This window comes from Phyllobates terribilis, unplaced genomic scaffold, assembly GCF_046119375.1.
Source record: "Phyllobates terribilis strain yellow unplaced genomic scaffold, ASM4611937v1 Scaffold_2__4_contigs__length_985480577, whole genome shotgun sequence".
Classification (NCBI taxonomy): domain Eukaryota; kingdom Metazoa; phylum Chordata; class Amphibia; order Anura; family Dendrobatidae; genus Phyllobates; species Phyllobates terribilis.
The window spans coordinates 158,048,753-158,065,957 of record NW_027362762.1 but is presented as its reverse complement, the minus strand read 5'-3'; the positions used below and the strand labels follow the sequence as shown (position 1 = coordinate 158,065,957).

Here is a 17,205-nt window from a genome sequence, read left to right as displayed (position 1 = left end):
TCATAAAGATGTCTGTCTATCTACAAAAATATTGGTGCAGCACTAGCAAAATCTAAAAGGAATAGCGGGTGCAAAGCCCCCCAGGCAAGACCGAACCTCAACTTATGTCCAAAAAAAGGCAGCACTCAAAAGTCTAAAGATGAGTGGTTTATTGACCCATAGTGATAATGGCGACGTTTCGTTCCAAGCTTGAGAAATTCACACATTTTTCAAAATCAGGGCAAAAATTCACCAAAAATATCCGTTGTACATAAAAATGGCTAAAAGGGGTGACTGAAGTTAATTTGTGCGAAATTTTGCAACTGTTTAAGGAGTCACAATTGAATCAGCTAAAAACATCCAGGAGCCCGTAACATTGCCCACAATAGCAAACATAAGAAATGAAAAGGCAAATCAATGTAAAATAGAAGTTAAAGGAAGAATTAGGGCCAAATGATAAACACGTGAAAAACACCAAAAACTAAACAAAAAACAGCCACACATGTAATAATAAATTGGGTCCATAGAGTCTATTTCATGGGGTAGATTAAACTTGCACTTTTGGCATTTTGTGGATCCACGTTTAAAAGTAAGAGTTCATGAGAAGAATATTATTCAGTCTCTGCCCACCCAACTTGACTGACATTTGCAGCTTATACTGAGCTGTGTGAGATCTCAGCAGCAGGAGGGACACTGAGGAGCTATCAATCATGCTAGGTAGTGGAAAGGATTATACAGCCATTCAGACATTATCAAAGTAAGTACATCAGCCTCGTCTGGGCTGAGATCCATTTAATATTTTCTGTTTTTATAGTGAAATCTGGTGACATATCTTCTTTAATTCTTCCTTAGATCATGAAAAGTACAGTATAGGAGGCTTTAATGGATTTTTATATAGTCCATTTAATTGTATTTGTTTCATCAAATCCTCTGGTGTCTTGGTCTTTTTGAGATTAGTGGTTGCTCCAGCAATAATACATCACTTATCAATTAATCCATCATATTGTTGCAGTGAGACAAGAACCAAATTTCCAAGACAAGGATTCCCAGTTTTACAGATTCTATAAAGATGACCTACCTGTAGAGACAGCTACCAGTGACCGAGACACTGAGGATGAGCTACAGGAATCTCTGGTGTTTCTTGCACAGCTCGGACCTGCAGCTTTACTTACAATGATTCTTCGCAAACCGTAAGTTCAATGTACAGATGACAAAGGATTACTTGAGATTGGAAAAAAAGTCTGGCTGCTAATGCAACTCAATCCAAAATGGGGCTCAACTGCAATGATTTTCCATGGTACGCTTTTTTTTTAAACCGCTGTAACTATTAAATTGCATTGCATAATATAGGTCGACCTAAAATATTATATACAGTGCCATGTGAAAGTATTTGGCCCCCTTGAACTTTTCTACCTTTTGCCACATTTCTGGCTTCAAACATAAAGATATAAAATTCTATTTTTGGGGGGAAGAATCAACAAGTGGAACACAATCGTGAAGTGGAACAAAATTTATTGGATATTTTAAACTTTTTAAAAAAATTAAAAACTGAAAAGTGGGGCGTGCAATATTATTCGGCCCCCTTGAGTTAATACTTTGTAGCGCCACCTTTTGCTGCGATTACAGCTGCAAGTCGCTTGGGGTATGTCTCTATCAGTTTTGCACATCGAGAGGCTGAAATCCTTGCCCATTCTTCCTTGCAAAACAGCTCGAGCTCAGTGAGGTTGGATGGAGAGCGTTTGTGAACAGCAGTTTTCAGCTCTTTCCACAGATTCTCGATTGGATTGAGGTCTGGACTTTGACTTGGCCATTCTAACACCTGGATACGTTTATTTTTGAACCATTCCATTGTAGATTTTGCCTTATGTTTGGGATCATTGTCTTGTTGGAAGATAAATCTCCATCCCAGTCTCAGGTCTTTTGCAGACTCCAACAGGTTTTCTTCCAGAATGGTCTGTATTTGGCTCCGTCCATCTTCCCATCAATTTTACCCATCTTCCCTGTCCCTGCTGAAGAAAAGCAGGCCCAAACCATGATGCTGCCACCACCATGTTTGACAGTGGGGATGGTGTTTTGAGGGTGATGAGCTGTGTTGCTTTTACGCCAAACATATCGTTTTGCATTGTGGCCAAAAAGTTTGATTTTGGTTTCATCTGACCAGAGCACCTTATTCCACATGTTTGATGTGTCTCCCAGGTGGCTTGTGGCAAACTTCAAACGAGACTTTTTGTAGCGCCGGCGTCCCTGCCCTCTGCTAGGCAGGGACGCTGTTCCCCTCACCTCCCTGCTCCGTGCCCGGCGTCCTCCTCCCGCTCTGCTGGCAGCGCACGCTCCTTCCCGGCCACTGTGCTTAGGGCGCGCGCGCGCGCTCTCCCTCCCTCTTAAAGGGGCCGCGCGCGCCGTCCTAAGGAGTCCCCGGCCAATGGCCGGAGGACTTCACCATATATAAGGCACCTCCTCCAAAATGGAGGTGCCCGAGCAATGTTGTTGCACTGTTCACTACTCTGCTTCAGCCCTCAGGTCCCGTTGCCAGTTACCTGCCAGATACCTGCCAGATTCCTGCCAGCTTGCTGTCTTATTCCTGCCTGATATTCCGCTACCTGCCTGCTAGCCTGAGGTCCGACGGTCTGCCTTACAACTCCTGTCAGTCTGTCTAAGGACCAGCTTGCCCGCTCACCTGGGAGCGCACTTCAGCTACCTGCCTGCTTGCCTGAGGTCCGACGGTCTGCCTTCCAACTCCTGTCAGTCTGTCTATGGACCAACTTGCCCGCTCACCTGGGAGCGCACATCTGCTACCTGTCTGCTAGCCTACCTGGAGGCTCCGCCGTCACGTGCTGTGACCACCTGCCTGTCCAGTGACTCCTGTCCGCTCACCTGGGAGCGCTCATCTGCTGCCTGTCCGTTAGCCTACCTGGAGGCTCTGCCGTCACGTGCTGTGACCACCCGCTTATCCAGAGACTCTCGCCCGCTCATCTGGGAGCGCTCATCTGCCGCCTGTCTGTTGGTCTTCCTGGAGGCTCCGCCGTCACATGCTGTGACCACCCGTTTATCCAGAGACTCTCGCCTGCTCACCTGGGAGCTCAAGTCTACCATCAGCCGCCACAGGTCGTACCAACCCTTTACCCAGAGACTGCCCCGGTCACTTGCCGTGACCATCTGCCCGTTCTTCCAGAGACTGTCCCGGTCACTTGCCGTGACCATCTGCCCGTTCACCCAGAGACTGTCCCGGTCACTTGCCGTGACCATCTGCCCGTTCACCCAGAGACTGCCCCAGTCACTTGTCGTGATCTCCTGCCCGTTCTTCCAGAGACTGTCCCGGTCACCTGCTGTGACTGCCTGCCTGGTCGCCACCCGCTCCCTTACAAGGACCGCCCCCTTGTATAGTAGCTCAGAGGTTCCGCCTCCCAGACCTGTTACAGTTTGCTCGGGCCATGGAACCCGGTGGCACCCAAGCTCCCTCGCTCTCGGACCTCTGTCATGAACTGTCCCGTCAGAGGTCCCAACAGGAGTCCATCCTGGGTCACCTGCGGAATGTCAATTCTCGCCTGGACACTCTGACTGCTCCACCAGCAACCACCGCCAGTGCCATGACTTGCAACCCGGCAGCTCCGCTGCCCACCAATACCATGGTATCCTACCCCGGACCCCGGCTTTCTGCACCTCCTCGCTTCGGAGGCGACTCCGCCCAGGCTCGGGGCTTCATTAATCAGTGCACCCTGCACTTTGAACTATTATCCCACCAGTTTAACTCCGACCGGGCCAAAATTGCCTTCATCATGTCCCATCTCACCGGGGAGGCCCTGGCCTGGCTAAATCCTCTATGGCAGAGAGGAGACCCCCTGATGTCCGACTTGCCTGCCTTCCTCACGGCTTTCCGGAAAGTCTTCGACGAACCCGGACGGAAGACCTCATCCGCATCATCTCTGCTTCGCCTCCGTCAGGGAAGTCTCACCGTGGGCCAATATGCCATACGGTTCCGTACCCTTGCCTCGGAGCTGGCCTGGGATAACGACACTCTGGTATCCGTCTTCTGGGAGGGTCTGTCCGGCCGTATTAAAGATGAACTTGCCGGTCGGGACGTTCCTACCACTCTCGATGACCTAATATCTCTTGCCACCCGGATTGACCTACGGTTCCAGGAGCGTGCCAAAGAGGTCACCCGTGAGAGGAGGTTTCCACGTCTAGCTCCTACTTTTCAGAAACCCGTCACTCCCTCCGTCTCTCCCCAGGTACACTCTCCTGAGCCTATGCAGGTCGACCAGACCAAGATGGTCAAAACCCGTCAGGACTTACGCCGTGCCGAGGGGAGCTGCTTCTACTGTGGCAGTAAGGAGCACCGGATCCGTGCCTGCCCAGAGAGGTCGGGAAACGCCTGTGTCTAGGTTCGCTCAGAGAGGTCGACCTAGACAAGAATAAATCCTCTCCATCTCTGCTGCTGTCAGTTTCAATCGTCTGCGGGGAGAACCGTTATTTCGAACTAGCCCAACTGGCCTCTGGAGCAGCCGGGAATCTTATTTCACAGTCCCTGGTAGAGAAATACCGCATCCCCACCAAACCTCTGGCTGTACCCTTGTCTGTTGCTGCCGTGGATGGGGGCCTCTTACCATGCCCCATCCAACTCATCACCGAATCCATTACTCTGCAGGTGGGAATGCTGCATTCTGAGAGTATCTCCTTTCATGTTCTGCCTGGACTCTCTCATGCCCTCTTGCTAGGTCTACCTTGGCTCCAGAGACATGCACCCGTGCTTGACTGGCAGACCGGAGAAGTCCTTCGCTGGGGACAGGACTGCCATAAGACCTGTCTGGTTCCCGTCCATCCCGTCCGTCCTTCTCCTACCCCAGCTAATCTACCTGGACTTCCGATTCCTTATTGGTCTTATGCTGATGTCTTTAATAAAAAGGAAGCAGAGACACTACCCCCTCATAGACCATACGACTGCCCTATCGACTTGTTACCCGGTACTACTCCTCCCCGTGGGCGTATTTATCCATTATCCGCTGCTGAGACCCGGTCGATGTCCGAATATATTGAGGAGAATCTGGCCAGGGGATTCATCCGGAAATCCACCTCCCCGGCGGGAGCAGGCTTCTTCTTCGTAAAAAAGAAGGACGGCTCTCTCCGTCCCTGTATAGACTATAGAGGCCTTAACCAGATCACGGTGAAGAATAAGTACCCCCTTCCGCTCATTCCGGAGTTATTTGATCGTCTGAGAGGGGCTAGAATCTTCACCAAACTGGACCTCCGTGGGGCGTACAACCTGGTTCGTATCCGTCAGGGGGATGAATGGAAGACGGCATTCAACACCCGGGACGGCCACTATGAATATCTGGTAATGCCCTTTGGTCTCTGTAACGCTCCTGCTGTCTTTCAAGAGTTGGTCAATGACATCTTCCGGACCTTCTCTACTCCTGCGTAGTGGTGTACCTGGACGACATCTTGGTCTTCTCTCCGGATCTCCAGACTCACCGGAGGGACGTTCGTCAGGTCCTGCTCAGGCTCAGGCAGAATCACCTCTTCGCTAAATACGAGAAGTGCCTCTTTGAGCAGACCTCGCTTCCGTTTTTGGGCTACATTATTTCTCAGACCGGCCTACGAATGGATCCAGAGGAACTGTCTGCCATCGAGAAATGGCCTCGACCGGAGGGGTTGAAGGCCATTCAGCGGTTCCTGGGCTTCGCCAACTACTACCGCCTCTTCATACCACACTTCTCTTCCCGGACTGCCCCAATTTCCGCGCTCACCCGTAAGGGTACTAATCCCAAAGAGTGGCCGCCCGAAGCAGAGGAGGCCTTTCTTTCCTTAAAACAGGCCTTCTCTTCCGCCCCGGTGCTGCATCGCCCGGACGGCAACAAGCAGTTCTTCCTGGAAGTTGACGCCTCCTCCTCTGGAGCCGGAGCGGTACTTACTCAAAAATCATCTTCCGGGAGGATGGTAACTTGCGGCTTCTTCTCTAAACTCTTCTCCTCCTCAGAGCGCAATTATTCCATAGGAGACCGAGAGTTATTGGCCATCAAACTGGCATTGGAGGAGTGGCGTTACCTGCTCGAGGGGGCTCTTCACCCGGTAATAATTTACACTGACCACAAGAACTTGGCTTACCTCCAGCATGCCCAGAGACTTAACCCGCGCCAAGCCCGGTGGTCCTTGTTTTTTGCTCGCTTTGATTTTGTTCTTCATTTTCGCCCGGCTGACAAAAACGTCAAGGCGGACGCCCTGTCTCGATCCTTTCTGGTGTCTGATCTCGAGGAAGATCCGAAACACATCATCGATCCCGCCAGAGTAATGCAGGTGGCTCCCGTGAGTCTAAATCGTCTCCCTCCCGGAAAGACGTTCGTATCAGTACCTGATCGGGAGAAGATCCTTCACTGGGGTCACTCGTCTAAACTGGCTGGCCATGCCGGTCAGAAAAAGACCCTCCAGCTTATTACCCGGCACTACTGGTGGCCTACCCTGCACAAGGACGTAATAGACTTTGTTTCTGCCTGTGTGTCCTGCGCCCGCAACAAGGTTCCGAGACATCTGCCAGCCGGTCACCTCCTTCCGCTCCCAGTACCTGCTGCCCCGTGGCAGCATATAGCAATGGACTTTATAACTGACCTCCCAGTCTCTGCCGGTTGTACGGTCATTTGGGTGGTCGCTGACCGCTTCTCCAAGATGGCTCATTTCGTTCCCCTGCCAGGCCTCCCGTCTGCACCCGAGCTAGCTAAAGACTTTATTCATCACATCTTTCGTCTTCATGGCTTGCCCCTCCACATCGTGTCGGATCGTGGGGTACAGTTCACCTCACGCTTCTGGAGAGCCACTTGTAAACTGCTAGATGTCACCCTGGACTTCTCTTCCGCTTACCACCCACAGTCCAATGGTCAAGTGGAGCGGATCAATCAGAACCTGACCAGTTACCTCCGGCACTTCGTTAATGCCCATCATTCAGACTGGGTGGATCTCCTACCATGGGCCGAGTTCTCTTATAACAATCACGAGAGCGAATCCTCCTCCAAATCCCCGTTTTTTGTAGTCTTCGGTCAGCATCCTCGGATTCCTTTTCCTGTCTCCACCTCTGTGGACAACCCGGCTGCGGAATCTCTCGTTAGCAAATTTTCCTCCATTTGGGAGAGTACCCGATCCGCACTCCTTCAGTCGTCCGAACGGATGAAAAGACACGCTGACAAAAAACGCCTGGATCCTCCACAATTTCGTCCCGGAGATAAAGTCTGGCTCTCATCTAAATATGTCCGACTCAAGATACCTTCTTACAAGTTAGGGCCTTGGTTCATCGGCCCCCTGGAGGTCATCAGTCAGATCAACCCGGTGGCCTATAAATTGAAACTCCCGGCCAACTTACGGATCCCTAACTCCTTCCATGTATCTCTCCTCAAACCTGTGGTACTTAACTCTTTTTCCAAGTCTACAGGTACGCCTCCTGCTCCGGTTTCTGCTGAGGACGAGTTTGAGGTAGAGAACATTCTTGCCACCAAAAGGGTAAGAGGAAAGACCTTTTTTCTAGTAGATTGGAAGGGGTTTGGTCCTGAGGAGAGAACGTGGGAGCCCCGGGAGAACATCCATGCCCCTCTTATCCTTGCTAAATTTTTGTCTGGCCTAAAAAAGGGGGGGCCTAAGGGGGGGGGTACTGTAGCGCCGGCAGGGACGCTGTTCCCCTCACCTCCCTGCTCCGTGCCCGGCGTCCTCCTCCCGCTCTGCTGGCAGCGCGCGCTCCTTCCCGGCCACTGTGCTTAGGGCACGCGCGCGCGCTCTCCCTCCCTCTTAAAGGGGCCGCGCGCGCCGTCCTAAGGAGTCCCCGGCCAATGGCCGGAGGACTTCACCATATATAAGGCACCTCCTCCAAAATGGAGGTGCCCGAGCAATGTTGTTGCACTGTTCACTACTCTGCTTCAGCCCTCAGGTCCCGTTGCCAGTTACCTGCCAGATACCTGCCAGATTCCTGCCAGCTTGCTGTCTTATTCCTGCCTGATATTCCGCTACCTGCCTGCTAGCCTGAGGTCCGACGGTCTGCCTTACAACTCCTGTCAGTCTGTCTAAGGACCAGCTTGCCCGCTCACCTGGGAGCGCACTTCAGCTACCTGCCTGCTTGCCTGAGGTCCGACGGTCTGCCTTCCAACTCCTGTCAGTCTGTCTATGGACCAACTTGCCCGCTCACCTGGGAGCGCACATCTGCTACCTGTCTGCTAGCCTACCTGGAGGCTCCGCCGTCACGTGCTGTGACCACCTGCCTGTCCAGTGACTCCTGTTCGCTCACCTGGGAGCGCTCATCTGCTGCCTGTCCGTTAGCCTACCTGGAGGCTCTGCCGTCACGTGCTGTGACCACCCGCTTATCCAGAGACTCTCGCCCGCTCATCTGGGAGCGCTCATCTGCCGCCTGTCTGTTGGTCTTCCTGGAGGCTCCGCCGTCACATGCTGTGACCACCCGTTTATCCAGAGACTCTCGCCTGCTCACCTGGGAGCTCAAGTCTACCATCAGCCGCCACAGGTCGTACCAACCCTTTACCCAGAGACTGCCCCGGTCACTTGCCGTGACCATCTGCCCGTTCTTCCAGAGACTGTCCCGGTCACTTGCCGTGACCATCTGCCCGTTCACCCAGAGACTGTCCCGGTCACTTGCCGTGACCATCTGCCCGTTCACCCAGAGACCGCCCCAGTCACTTGTCGTGATCTCCTGCCCGTTCTTCCAGAGACTGTCCCGGTCACCTGCTGTGACTGCCTGCCTGGTCGCCACCCGCTCCCTTACAAGGACCGCCCCCTTGTATAGTAGCTCAGAGGTTCCGCCTCCCAGACCTGTTACACTTTTTATGGATATCTTTGAGAAATGGCTTTCTTCTTGCCACTCTTCCATAAAGGCCAGATTTGTGCAGTGTACGACTGATTGTTGTCCTATGGACAGACTCTTCCACCTCAGCTGTAGATCTCTGCAGTTCATCCAGAGTGATCACGGGCCTTTTGGCTGCATCTCTGATCAGTCTTCTTGTTCGAGATGAAAGTTTAGAGGGACGGCCGGGTCTTGGTAGATTTGCAGTGGTCTGATACTCCCTCCATTTCAATATGATCGCTTGCACAGTGCTCCTTGCGATGTTTAAAACTTTGGAAATCTTTTTGTATCCAAATCCGGCTTTAAACTTTGCCACAACAGTATCTCGGACCTGCCTGGTGTGTTCCTTGGTCTTCATGATGCTCTCTGCACTTGAAACAGAACCATGAGACAATCACAGAGCAGGTGCATTTATATGGAGACTTGATTACACACAGGTGGATTCTATTTATCATTACCAGTCATTTAGGACAACATTGGATCATTCAGAGATCCTCATTGAACTTCTGGAGTGAGTTTGCTGCACTGAAAGTAAAGGGGCCAAATAATATTGCACGCCCCACTTTTCAGTTTTTAATTTTTTTAAAAAGTTTAAAATATCCAATAAATTTCGTTCCACTTCACAATTGTGTCCCACTTGTTGCTGATTCTTCCCCAAAAAATTAGAATTTTAGATCTTTATGTTTGAAGCCATAAATGTGGCAAAAGGTAGAAAAGTTCAAGGGGGCCAAATACTTTCACAATGCACTGTTCATGGAATAGAGAGATCTCAGGGGTTGGGCAACTGGATTAAGTAATGTTTATTCGACACACTGTCTAAATAAATGCTCCCTTTATTAGAGAATACCAGATCTATCAATGTGATTATTTCTTTGTGTTCTGGTATCATTTAGTAAGAGTTTGAAAGTTAACTCAAGGAGAGTCAACTTCATGGTGTGATGTAAGAGCTGTGCTGTGTGCTCTGAACCTGATAACACCTCCCGCTGCTTGCTCCTCTCTCTGTCTCAAGCTCTTAATTGAAAAACTGCAGCCGCCTCCCCCTCCTCTCCCCCCTATCTATGTACTATTTTACAATGTACATTTATTACAATCAATGTTTAAATGGGTCCTAAAAAATCCTGAAAAATCCTAATGAATTCATAATTGGGGACTGTCATCGCTCCGGGAATATTTGATGGCAAGAATAGTGCTGAAGACTAAACTATCAATGTGATAAAAATATGGAAATCTCAATAGAAACCTTTCTACCTAATATACTGTATAATTACTGGATAATTTTTTTTACTGATTCTAGTCCTGGTCAGCGCACTGAAGAAGAATTGGAGGTCATATTCGAAGAGTTACTCCATATAAAGGCAGTTTCACATCTTTCTAACTCAGTAAGTATTCACTATTGCTTAACAGAATTTACTGAATTGAAATAACAATAATTATTAAAAGTGTTGGCCCAGCCATCAATAACACTGCACACAGCATTAGAAACTAGCACATGTGTAGGGTTATTATTCAATGGAAGTTTGGCTTTGGTCCAATGTCCTTCATCACTGGCCATGAACCGGAATGAAACCGCCATACTGTGATGTGCCGGTACTTTTGAAATAATGACTTTGGCTCCACTCTCGTTATAACATTATCATATATTGTTGACATGATAAAATTAATGTTTCCTACCCATTTGTAAAACATTATTAGAAATTCTTCAACCACTATAATAGCTAAAGGAATCATCCAGTAGTGCAAGGAGTCAACTGGCTTGTAGCACAAAACCAAGAAGACTAATCGTAATGATGCCCATTTCCTGTCTGTTATTAATACTGGAAAGTCCAAGCGGGCTGACCGAATTTTGGCAGATAACACCGTATGTTTTATAATGACTGTGCAGTTTTCTGTTTTGGTTTCTCTTTGACCCATAAAATTGGTAATTCAGTTCCTTGAACTTCCCTATGATTGCAATGTCCATGACCAGACGTCTTTGCAAAACTTAATCTAGACGAATATAGCTGAACTAAGATCTTTTAAAAAATCCTGCCATGTTCTGTTTTTCTTTCAGGTGAAGAGGGAGTTGGCATCAGTGTTGGTGTTCGAATCTCACGCAAAAGCTGGAACAGTGTGTAAGTCTTAATCCATTATCTGAAGTGGGATCATGTTCATTTTAAAGGTTTTATCTCAAACTTTCAAAAATTGATGGGAGTCTATCTTTCGCCACCTTACAAGGGGCTGTAATGCTCTGTGTCTCCATTGTTTGCCAGGCAAAGCTCTGTACCTTTAGTAGTGGCTGAACCTAGTATTACAGCTCTGTGCTATTGTCACGACACTGTTGTTTGACATCTCGAGGCTAGGTGCTCCTTCTCTATCCCTAAAGCTAGGGGTACCCTAGCTATCCCTGCTCCCTGGATAACTTCTAATGGTGAAGACGCTGGGGCCACGTGCTTTGCTGAGCTCCTAAAACAGCCCTTATCTGTCTCATCCCCCACCCAATGAAGTGGGGGACTAGTAGTATATAAGAATACACAAACCAGACTAACAGGGGAAGCCGTAAAGGGATAAATAAAAATGCCAATCATACAAATATGCACTCACAAACAACAGACTGGAACACCGTAAAGTAAAGGGAAGGAAAAACAAATAGGAGATGAAAAGCAACAGTCTTTAGAACACTCCAAACGCCTCCTCAAACAACTAACATCTCCTACTCCAGAACCAGGCAGTATGAAACTAACACTGGCAATCCTTGATCGCCAGAGATGAATATATATAGCATAGGGGAGTAACCAACAATGAACAGCTGAAACCATCAAAGCAGGAAAGCTCCAGAAGCTCTCAACTGAACAGATTAATCTCTGCACTGCTAGCCGAAACCTGCATTGTTTAATATGATGGTAAAGTGCTTTTAAACAGTGCAGGAGTACGTGAAATCAGACACTGTGATTATCTGACATCCCTCTGTCACGGCAAACTCGTGACAGCTATGCACTTGGACCAGAGCTGTATTTAGTTGTAGTACCAGGGGATGCTGAGAGTCTGATCCCCACAGATCATATATCGATCAATTATCCAAAAAATAGGTCATCAAATAATAATTCATTGATGAAATTTTTGCCACAATTCTTCAGTTGTATACCCTTAATGTGACTAAAAGGTTTTCTGATGTAAAACAATTTTTGTAACATATCTTAATTTATCTTGTGATTTACCTTTAATCTACAGTTTGATTTTACTTTTTACGCTTCTTAAAATATTTGTTGCTACCTTAAATCCACCAACAATCAGTTTATCTTCTGCTAACTTATTCTATTTTTTTCTAATTATGGTTTGCATTAATTCCCAAGACTTCTCTGCTTATTTAAACTGAATACATCATTATCTGATTACTGTCATTAACATAAGAATATTTGCATTGGATGATATTGTGTAAATTATCAGGTCTATCGTGGATATTAAAAAGGATTGTCCACTACTTCAAAAATCGGCCCATGGCAGTTCTAAAATAAAAAAAACAATAAAAAAAACCCACACCTACCAGATCCCAGACACTCCTCTATACTGATGCCAGTGTCTCAGCAATAATTTTACGGCCCGCATACACATTTGATGGCCTTCGAACAATCGATCAACCGACAGCCATCTCTGCCAACTCTCCCATACTCAAGGGCGTTAGTTCGGCTAAGCGCACCTATGTTCCCTATGAGGAAACTGTTGGCTGACATGTTGGCCGGTGGCAGATCTCCGGGAGTACAAGATGATTGGCAGTCCAAAATCGGACATGCCCGATCGACATCTCTCCTGACAATCAGTTGGCCGGCTTTCCCATGCACATTAGACTGTTGGCTGAACCTGTTGATATTGGCGGGTTGATCTAACATTAGTTTAAACTGTATAGGAGTCTTAACTACTTAGAATTGTCCTTAGTGCCTATAATTTTCTACACTCTTCTTTTGACGTTAGAAATGTAAGATCAGTTTTTTCACTGTCTGTCTTGCCTTGCAGTATTTAGCCAAGGTGATAAAGGCACTTCTTGGTACATTATATGGAAGGGTTCTGTGAATGTGGTTACCCATGGCAAGGTCAGTGTCACTGTTTTACATATCTGGAAAATAATGATGCATGTCTTATGACCCATTCAGAGGAGGCAGTAATCGGCAAACAATAGTTTGTAGGAACCCTCATTTCCAATTACCGACCCATCCAAACAGGATGGCAATCGCCCGATAAATGAGGAAAATGCTTGTTTGATTTTTATCTGCAGCACATCACCCCATATAAACACGATGTGCTGCTGATATTTATTTCATTTACTCACTTATATAGCGCCATTAATTCCGCAGCACTTTACAGACATCATCATAACTGTTCCCATTGGGGCTCAAATCTAGATTCCCTATCAGTATGTCTTTGGAGTGTGGGAGGAAACTGGAGAGCCTTGAGGAAACCCACGCAAACACAGGGAGAATATACAAGCTCCTTACAGATGTTGTCCTTGGTGGGATTTGAACCCAGGACCCCAGCAATGCAAGACTGCAGTGCTAACCACTGAGCCACTGTGCTGCCCAATAACATGATACTGTATGAGGACAGAACGATGGTATTAGCGATCGTTTTGTCTCCATCACTGTTTCATCAGTTTTTCTTTCTGGTCTTATGCTAATGCTTGCGCTCACAGTAATATTTTATGGCAGGGTTTGGTCACCACACTTCATGAAGGAGATGACTTTGGACAACTTGCTCTTGTCAATGATGCCCCAAGAGCTGCAACCATAGTACTGAGAGAGGACAACTGCCACTTCCTACGTGTTGACAAACATGACTTCAACCGGATTCTTAGGGTCAGTAAATTTAAATTGATAATAGTTGTTATGTCCTTTATTCTTATGTTCTCTTAAGTACAATCTGAGCATGACCATAAGTTTATGGTCTTGTCTGTAGGACGTAGAAGCCAACACGGTGCGTCTAAAGGAACATGGTAAAGTGGTATTAGTCCTGGAGAAAAGTTCTCAGCTATCTGGGAATAACTTACCTACCTCAGTGCCTGGAAATCACAAGTGAGTATCTATCTGATTTATCCCACTTAATGAGAGTTATTGGGGTTCTTTATTATTTCAGCTAATGTTAATGTTATCGTCCATGTTTTAAGATACACAGTTATGTCTGGAACAGCCGATAAGATTCTGGAGCATTTGCTGGAGACAATGAGGTTGAATTCATCTCTTAATAACCCAGAAGGTAACTTCATATCTGTTTTTCAAATGATATGAAATCAGTGATTATGTAGACAACCAACTAGCAACATGTGATATAGAAGGGTACTACAAGTAGTCACTATGGGCAATGGACAGAAGTTGTGGTACTCTCTATCCTCATGTATAAGAGACCCATATAGATCTATTTAGTACAATATTGATGACATCCTGCAGGATTGAAGTTTTGTAGTAGTTGAAGCAATGCTTCATGGAGGTCTTAATTTATAATCCACTTACTTTACATGTCATATTTTATTTCTCCAGATTCATTTGCTGGTGAATTCCTTCTGACACACAGCGTATTCATGCCAACAAATCAACTGTGCCAAGCATTGCTCCATCAGTATCCTTGTATCACTAGGTTATCACTTTTCCTTGTGTAAATTGAATGGGACGCTCAAATACATGTGCTTCTCACTAAATTAGAATATCATCAAAAAGTTAAAGGGGTTGTCCTGTACTTTTAAAAATATTCCAATGTGTTTTAATGATAAATAGAAGCTTCTTTCTAATTACCTCCTGGTGCTGTTTCTGCCTGTGAGCGGAACTATCAGTGGTCGCTCACAGGCATCCTATATACAGTCGTGCTCATCGTTCTTGGCATCCATGAAGTTTAAGTACATAATGTGGAATATCTCCTGCAAAAAATGTATTGAATAAAGTGAAACAGTTTTTTTGTGTAGAGCACTCGTGTTAAATACAACACAGAAAATGATAAACAATAATTTAAAACTAAAAACAATGGGAAGGAAAAATAGAGAAACCTAAAGCTTGCTGTGACACTGGTATTGACACCCTTTACATTAATTTAGTATGGAAACACATTTTGACTCGTCTGTGGTAAATCACAAAATAGATGGTGATTAATTGTCGGTGTCCATGTGACATGAATTAGTCAATGAATGATGACTTCAGTGTTTTAAAAAGCCACATGATAGGCGCTGTTCCTTTGTCACAATGGCGAAGACGAAGGAGCTGTCTGAGGACATCAGAACTGCTATTATTGGCAAGCACCTGACTTCCAAAGGGTATAAGGCCATCTCCAAAGACCTTGGTATCCCAGTTTCAACAGTGCTCAATGTTATTAAGAAGTTTGCCAAGCATGGAACCATCAAGAACCTCACTCGACCTGGGGGAAAGAGGAAAATTGACAAAAGAGGTCTTCGAAGGTTGGTGCAAATGGTAGAAAAAACATCAAGTCAAACATTCAAAGACCTGAAGGCCAACCTGGAGCAGTCTGGGGTCATAGTTTCAACAAGTGCCAATACACCTCACACTAAACCAAGCAGAGCTTTATGGGCGAAGGCCAAGGAAGAAACCATTTCTGAAGAAAAGACATAAAAAGGAATGACTGATCTTTGCCAAACAGTACCTTGACAAACCACACTCCTTCTGGGAAAATGTTCTGTGGACAGATGAAACAAAAATAGAGCTTTTGCAAAGCAACACTTTGTTTACAGATGGCGCAATGAAGTTTATAAGGAAAAAACACCGTACCAACAGTTAAGCATGGTGGAAGATCCATAATGCTGTGGGGTTGCTTTGCTACATCTTTTACTGGAGGCCTTGAACAAACTGCAAAGTAAGAGTGGGAGAAAATTCCAGCTGAGAAGTGCAAGAAGCTTATAGATGGCTACAAGAAACATTTGGAGGATGTCATCAATGCCAAAGGGTGTGCAACCAAGTATTAATTAGGGGTGCCTTTATTGCTGCACACGTTATTTATTCTGTTTCTTCTTTGAAATTACAACATGGAAGTTGAAAACAATGTTTTATTGTTGTATTACTTTGGACAATTAATTAAAAATCCTGAGGATATAACTTTGGTACATTTCCATTTATTTCTGAAGATATTGTACAGTCTATGAAAAAAATGAAAGGGTGCCAATAATAGTGAGCAGCACTGTATGTATAGTTAACTGGAACCCAACAATATGATCCTGCTGCATTTATTAAAAATGACCCAGAGTTCAAAAATTGGACTATGGTTTCAGAGAACATTTACTTTCTTCCTATGGACCCTTAACAGCACCTCAGATTTAATGTGGAGCCATCTGAAGTGAATGAGCCTGAGAAGGTCATATACTCCCTCCACAAGAGGCAGAATATAGTGAGACTTGTCAATCTCTGGGTAGAGCTTTATGGTCGGCTACTGGAGGCAGAACCAAGCGCAAAAAGTTTTCTAGAGGTAAAAACCTGTGTTAAAGAATGAGTATAATAAGTTGTGGGTGAGGGTGGGTTCACAATACATTTAGTCTTCCTGGTTCTCCATCTGAACCCCCAAAACAGGATTCAGATGTTCGTCTGACAGAGCCAATGTGTACAATGAGGCAAAGAGATTCCAAAGTTTGCATCTTTTGGCTCCATTTAGCCTTCATTCCTGCGATGTCCAAATTTTTAGCTGGCCACAATAGTATATTCCAGCTAAACAGAATGTGAACAAGGCCTAAGACTGCTCACATAGCAATACAGGGGCCAATGTAAGCCGCATGTCTTATGATATCTTTATATCTCATCTTTAAGTGAATATATTTAGATTCAATTGCACTGAAAGGTTAAACCATTTATTCTGCTTTGTATTTCTTAGAAGGTCTCAGAATATGTCAGCAGGGATCCTCGTTTGCTTCCTTGTGTGAAGGAAAATTTTCAGGATCGAAGAAAGACTAGAACGTAAGTAGGTTTTAAGCCTAACATTAATTATTATAAAAAGACCATACCATATAAAAGCATGTAGCCTGCTATGTAAATGCGGTGAGCCACGGAGGAGGCGCCAGATGTTGCAGAGGGGCCAGCTGGGAGATGTAGTCTCGGTAGCTGAAGTGGGTCGATGGACCCATAAACACTTCCCTCGTGTTCACAATGATTGTCAATAGCGGGAAGTGGCACTTATAGAGATGGTATAGGACCCCCAGGATGTGTTCCTGTAGAGGTGGTGTCTAGGTGTAGGTGTTCGTGCGCCCATGATGTTCCTGCAATTACAAGCAGCCAGACATGTGAACTTGTAAACGTAACGCTTTATTGAAGGGTAAATCAGGATACCGTCTCTCTCTTAAAGGCAAAGTGGGGGTAGGTCACAGTATGGGTTACACTGCATATTGTGCTTATGAAAGAAGGTGTCTTCTCCTTATGAAACAAGCAAGTTTCGGACCTCTCAGGGCAGAAGGA

At 46.2% G+C, this 17,205-nt stretch overlaps 1 protein-coding gene across 2 annotated transcripts in view; it reads left to right on the top strand.

Annotated features, from left to right (window-relative positions):
* The window catches only part of RAPGEF3 (Rap guanine nucleotide exchange factor 3), a 139,753-nt gene that overhangs the window by 86,488 nt on the left and 36,060 nt on the right, over window positions 1–17,205 (top strand). For both annotated transcript variants that reach the window (XM_073663173.1, XM_073663174.1), the window contains 10 exons: window positions 992–1,169; window positions 10,098–10,182; window positions 10,854–10,914; window positions 12,791–12,867; window positions 13,480–13,626; window positions 13,727–13,842; window positions 13,935–14,023; window positions 14,305–14,383; window positions 16,078–16,228; window positions 16,628–16,710. In XM_073663173.1, coding sequence (XP_073519274.1) covers window positions 992–1,169; window positions 10,098–10,182; window positions 10,854–10,914; window positions 12,791–12,867; window positions 13,480–13,626; window positions 13,727–13,842; window positions 13,935–14,023; window positions 14,305–14,383; window positions 16,078–16,228; window positions 16,628–16,710 — 1,066 coding nt within the window. The remainder of the gene's footprint in view (window positions 1–991; window positions 1,170–10,097; window positions 10,183–10,853; window positions 10,915–12,790; window positions 12,868–13,479; window positions 13,627–13,726; window positions 13,843–13,934; window positions 14,024–14,304; window positions 14,384–16,077; window positions 16,229–16,627; window positions 16,711–17,205) is intronic.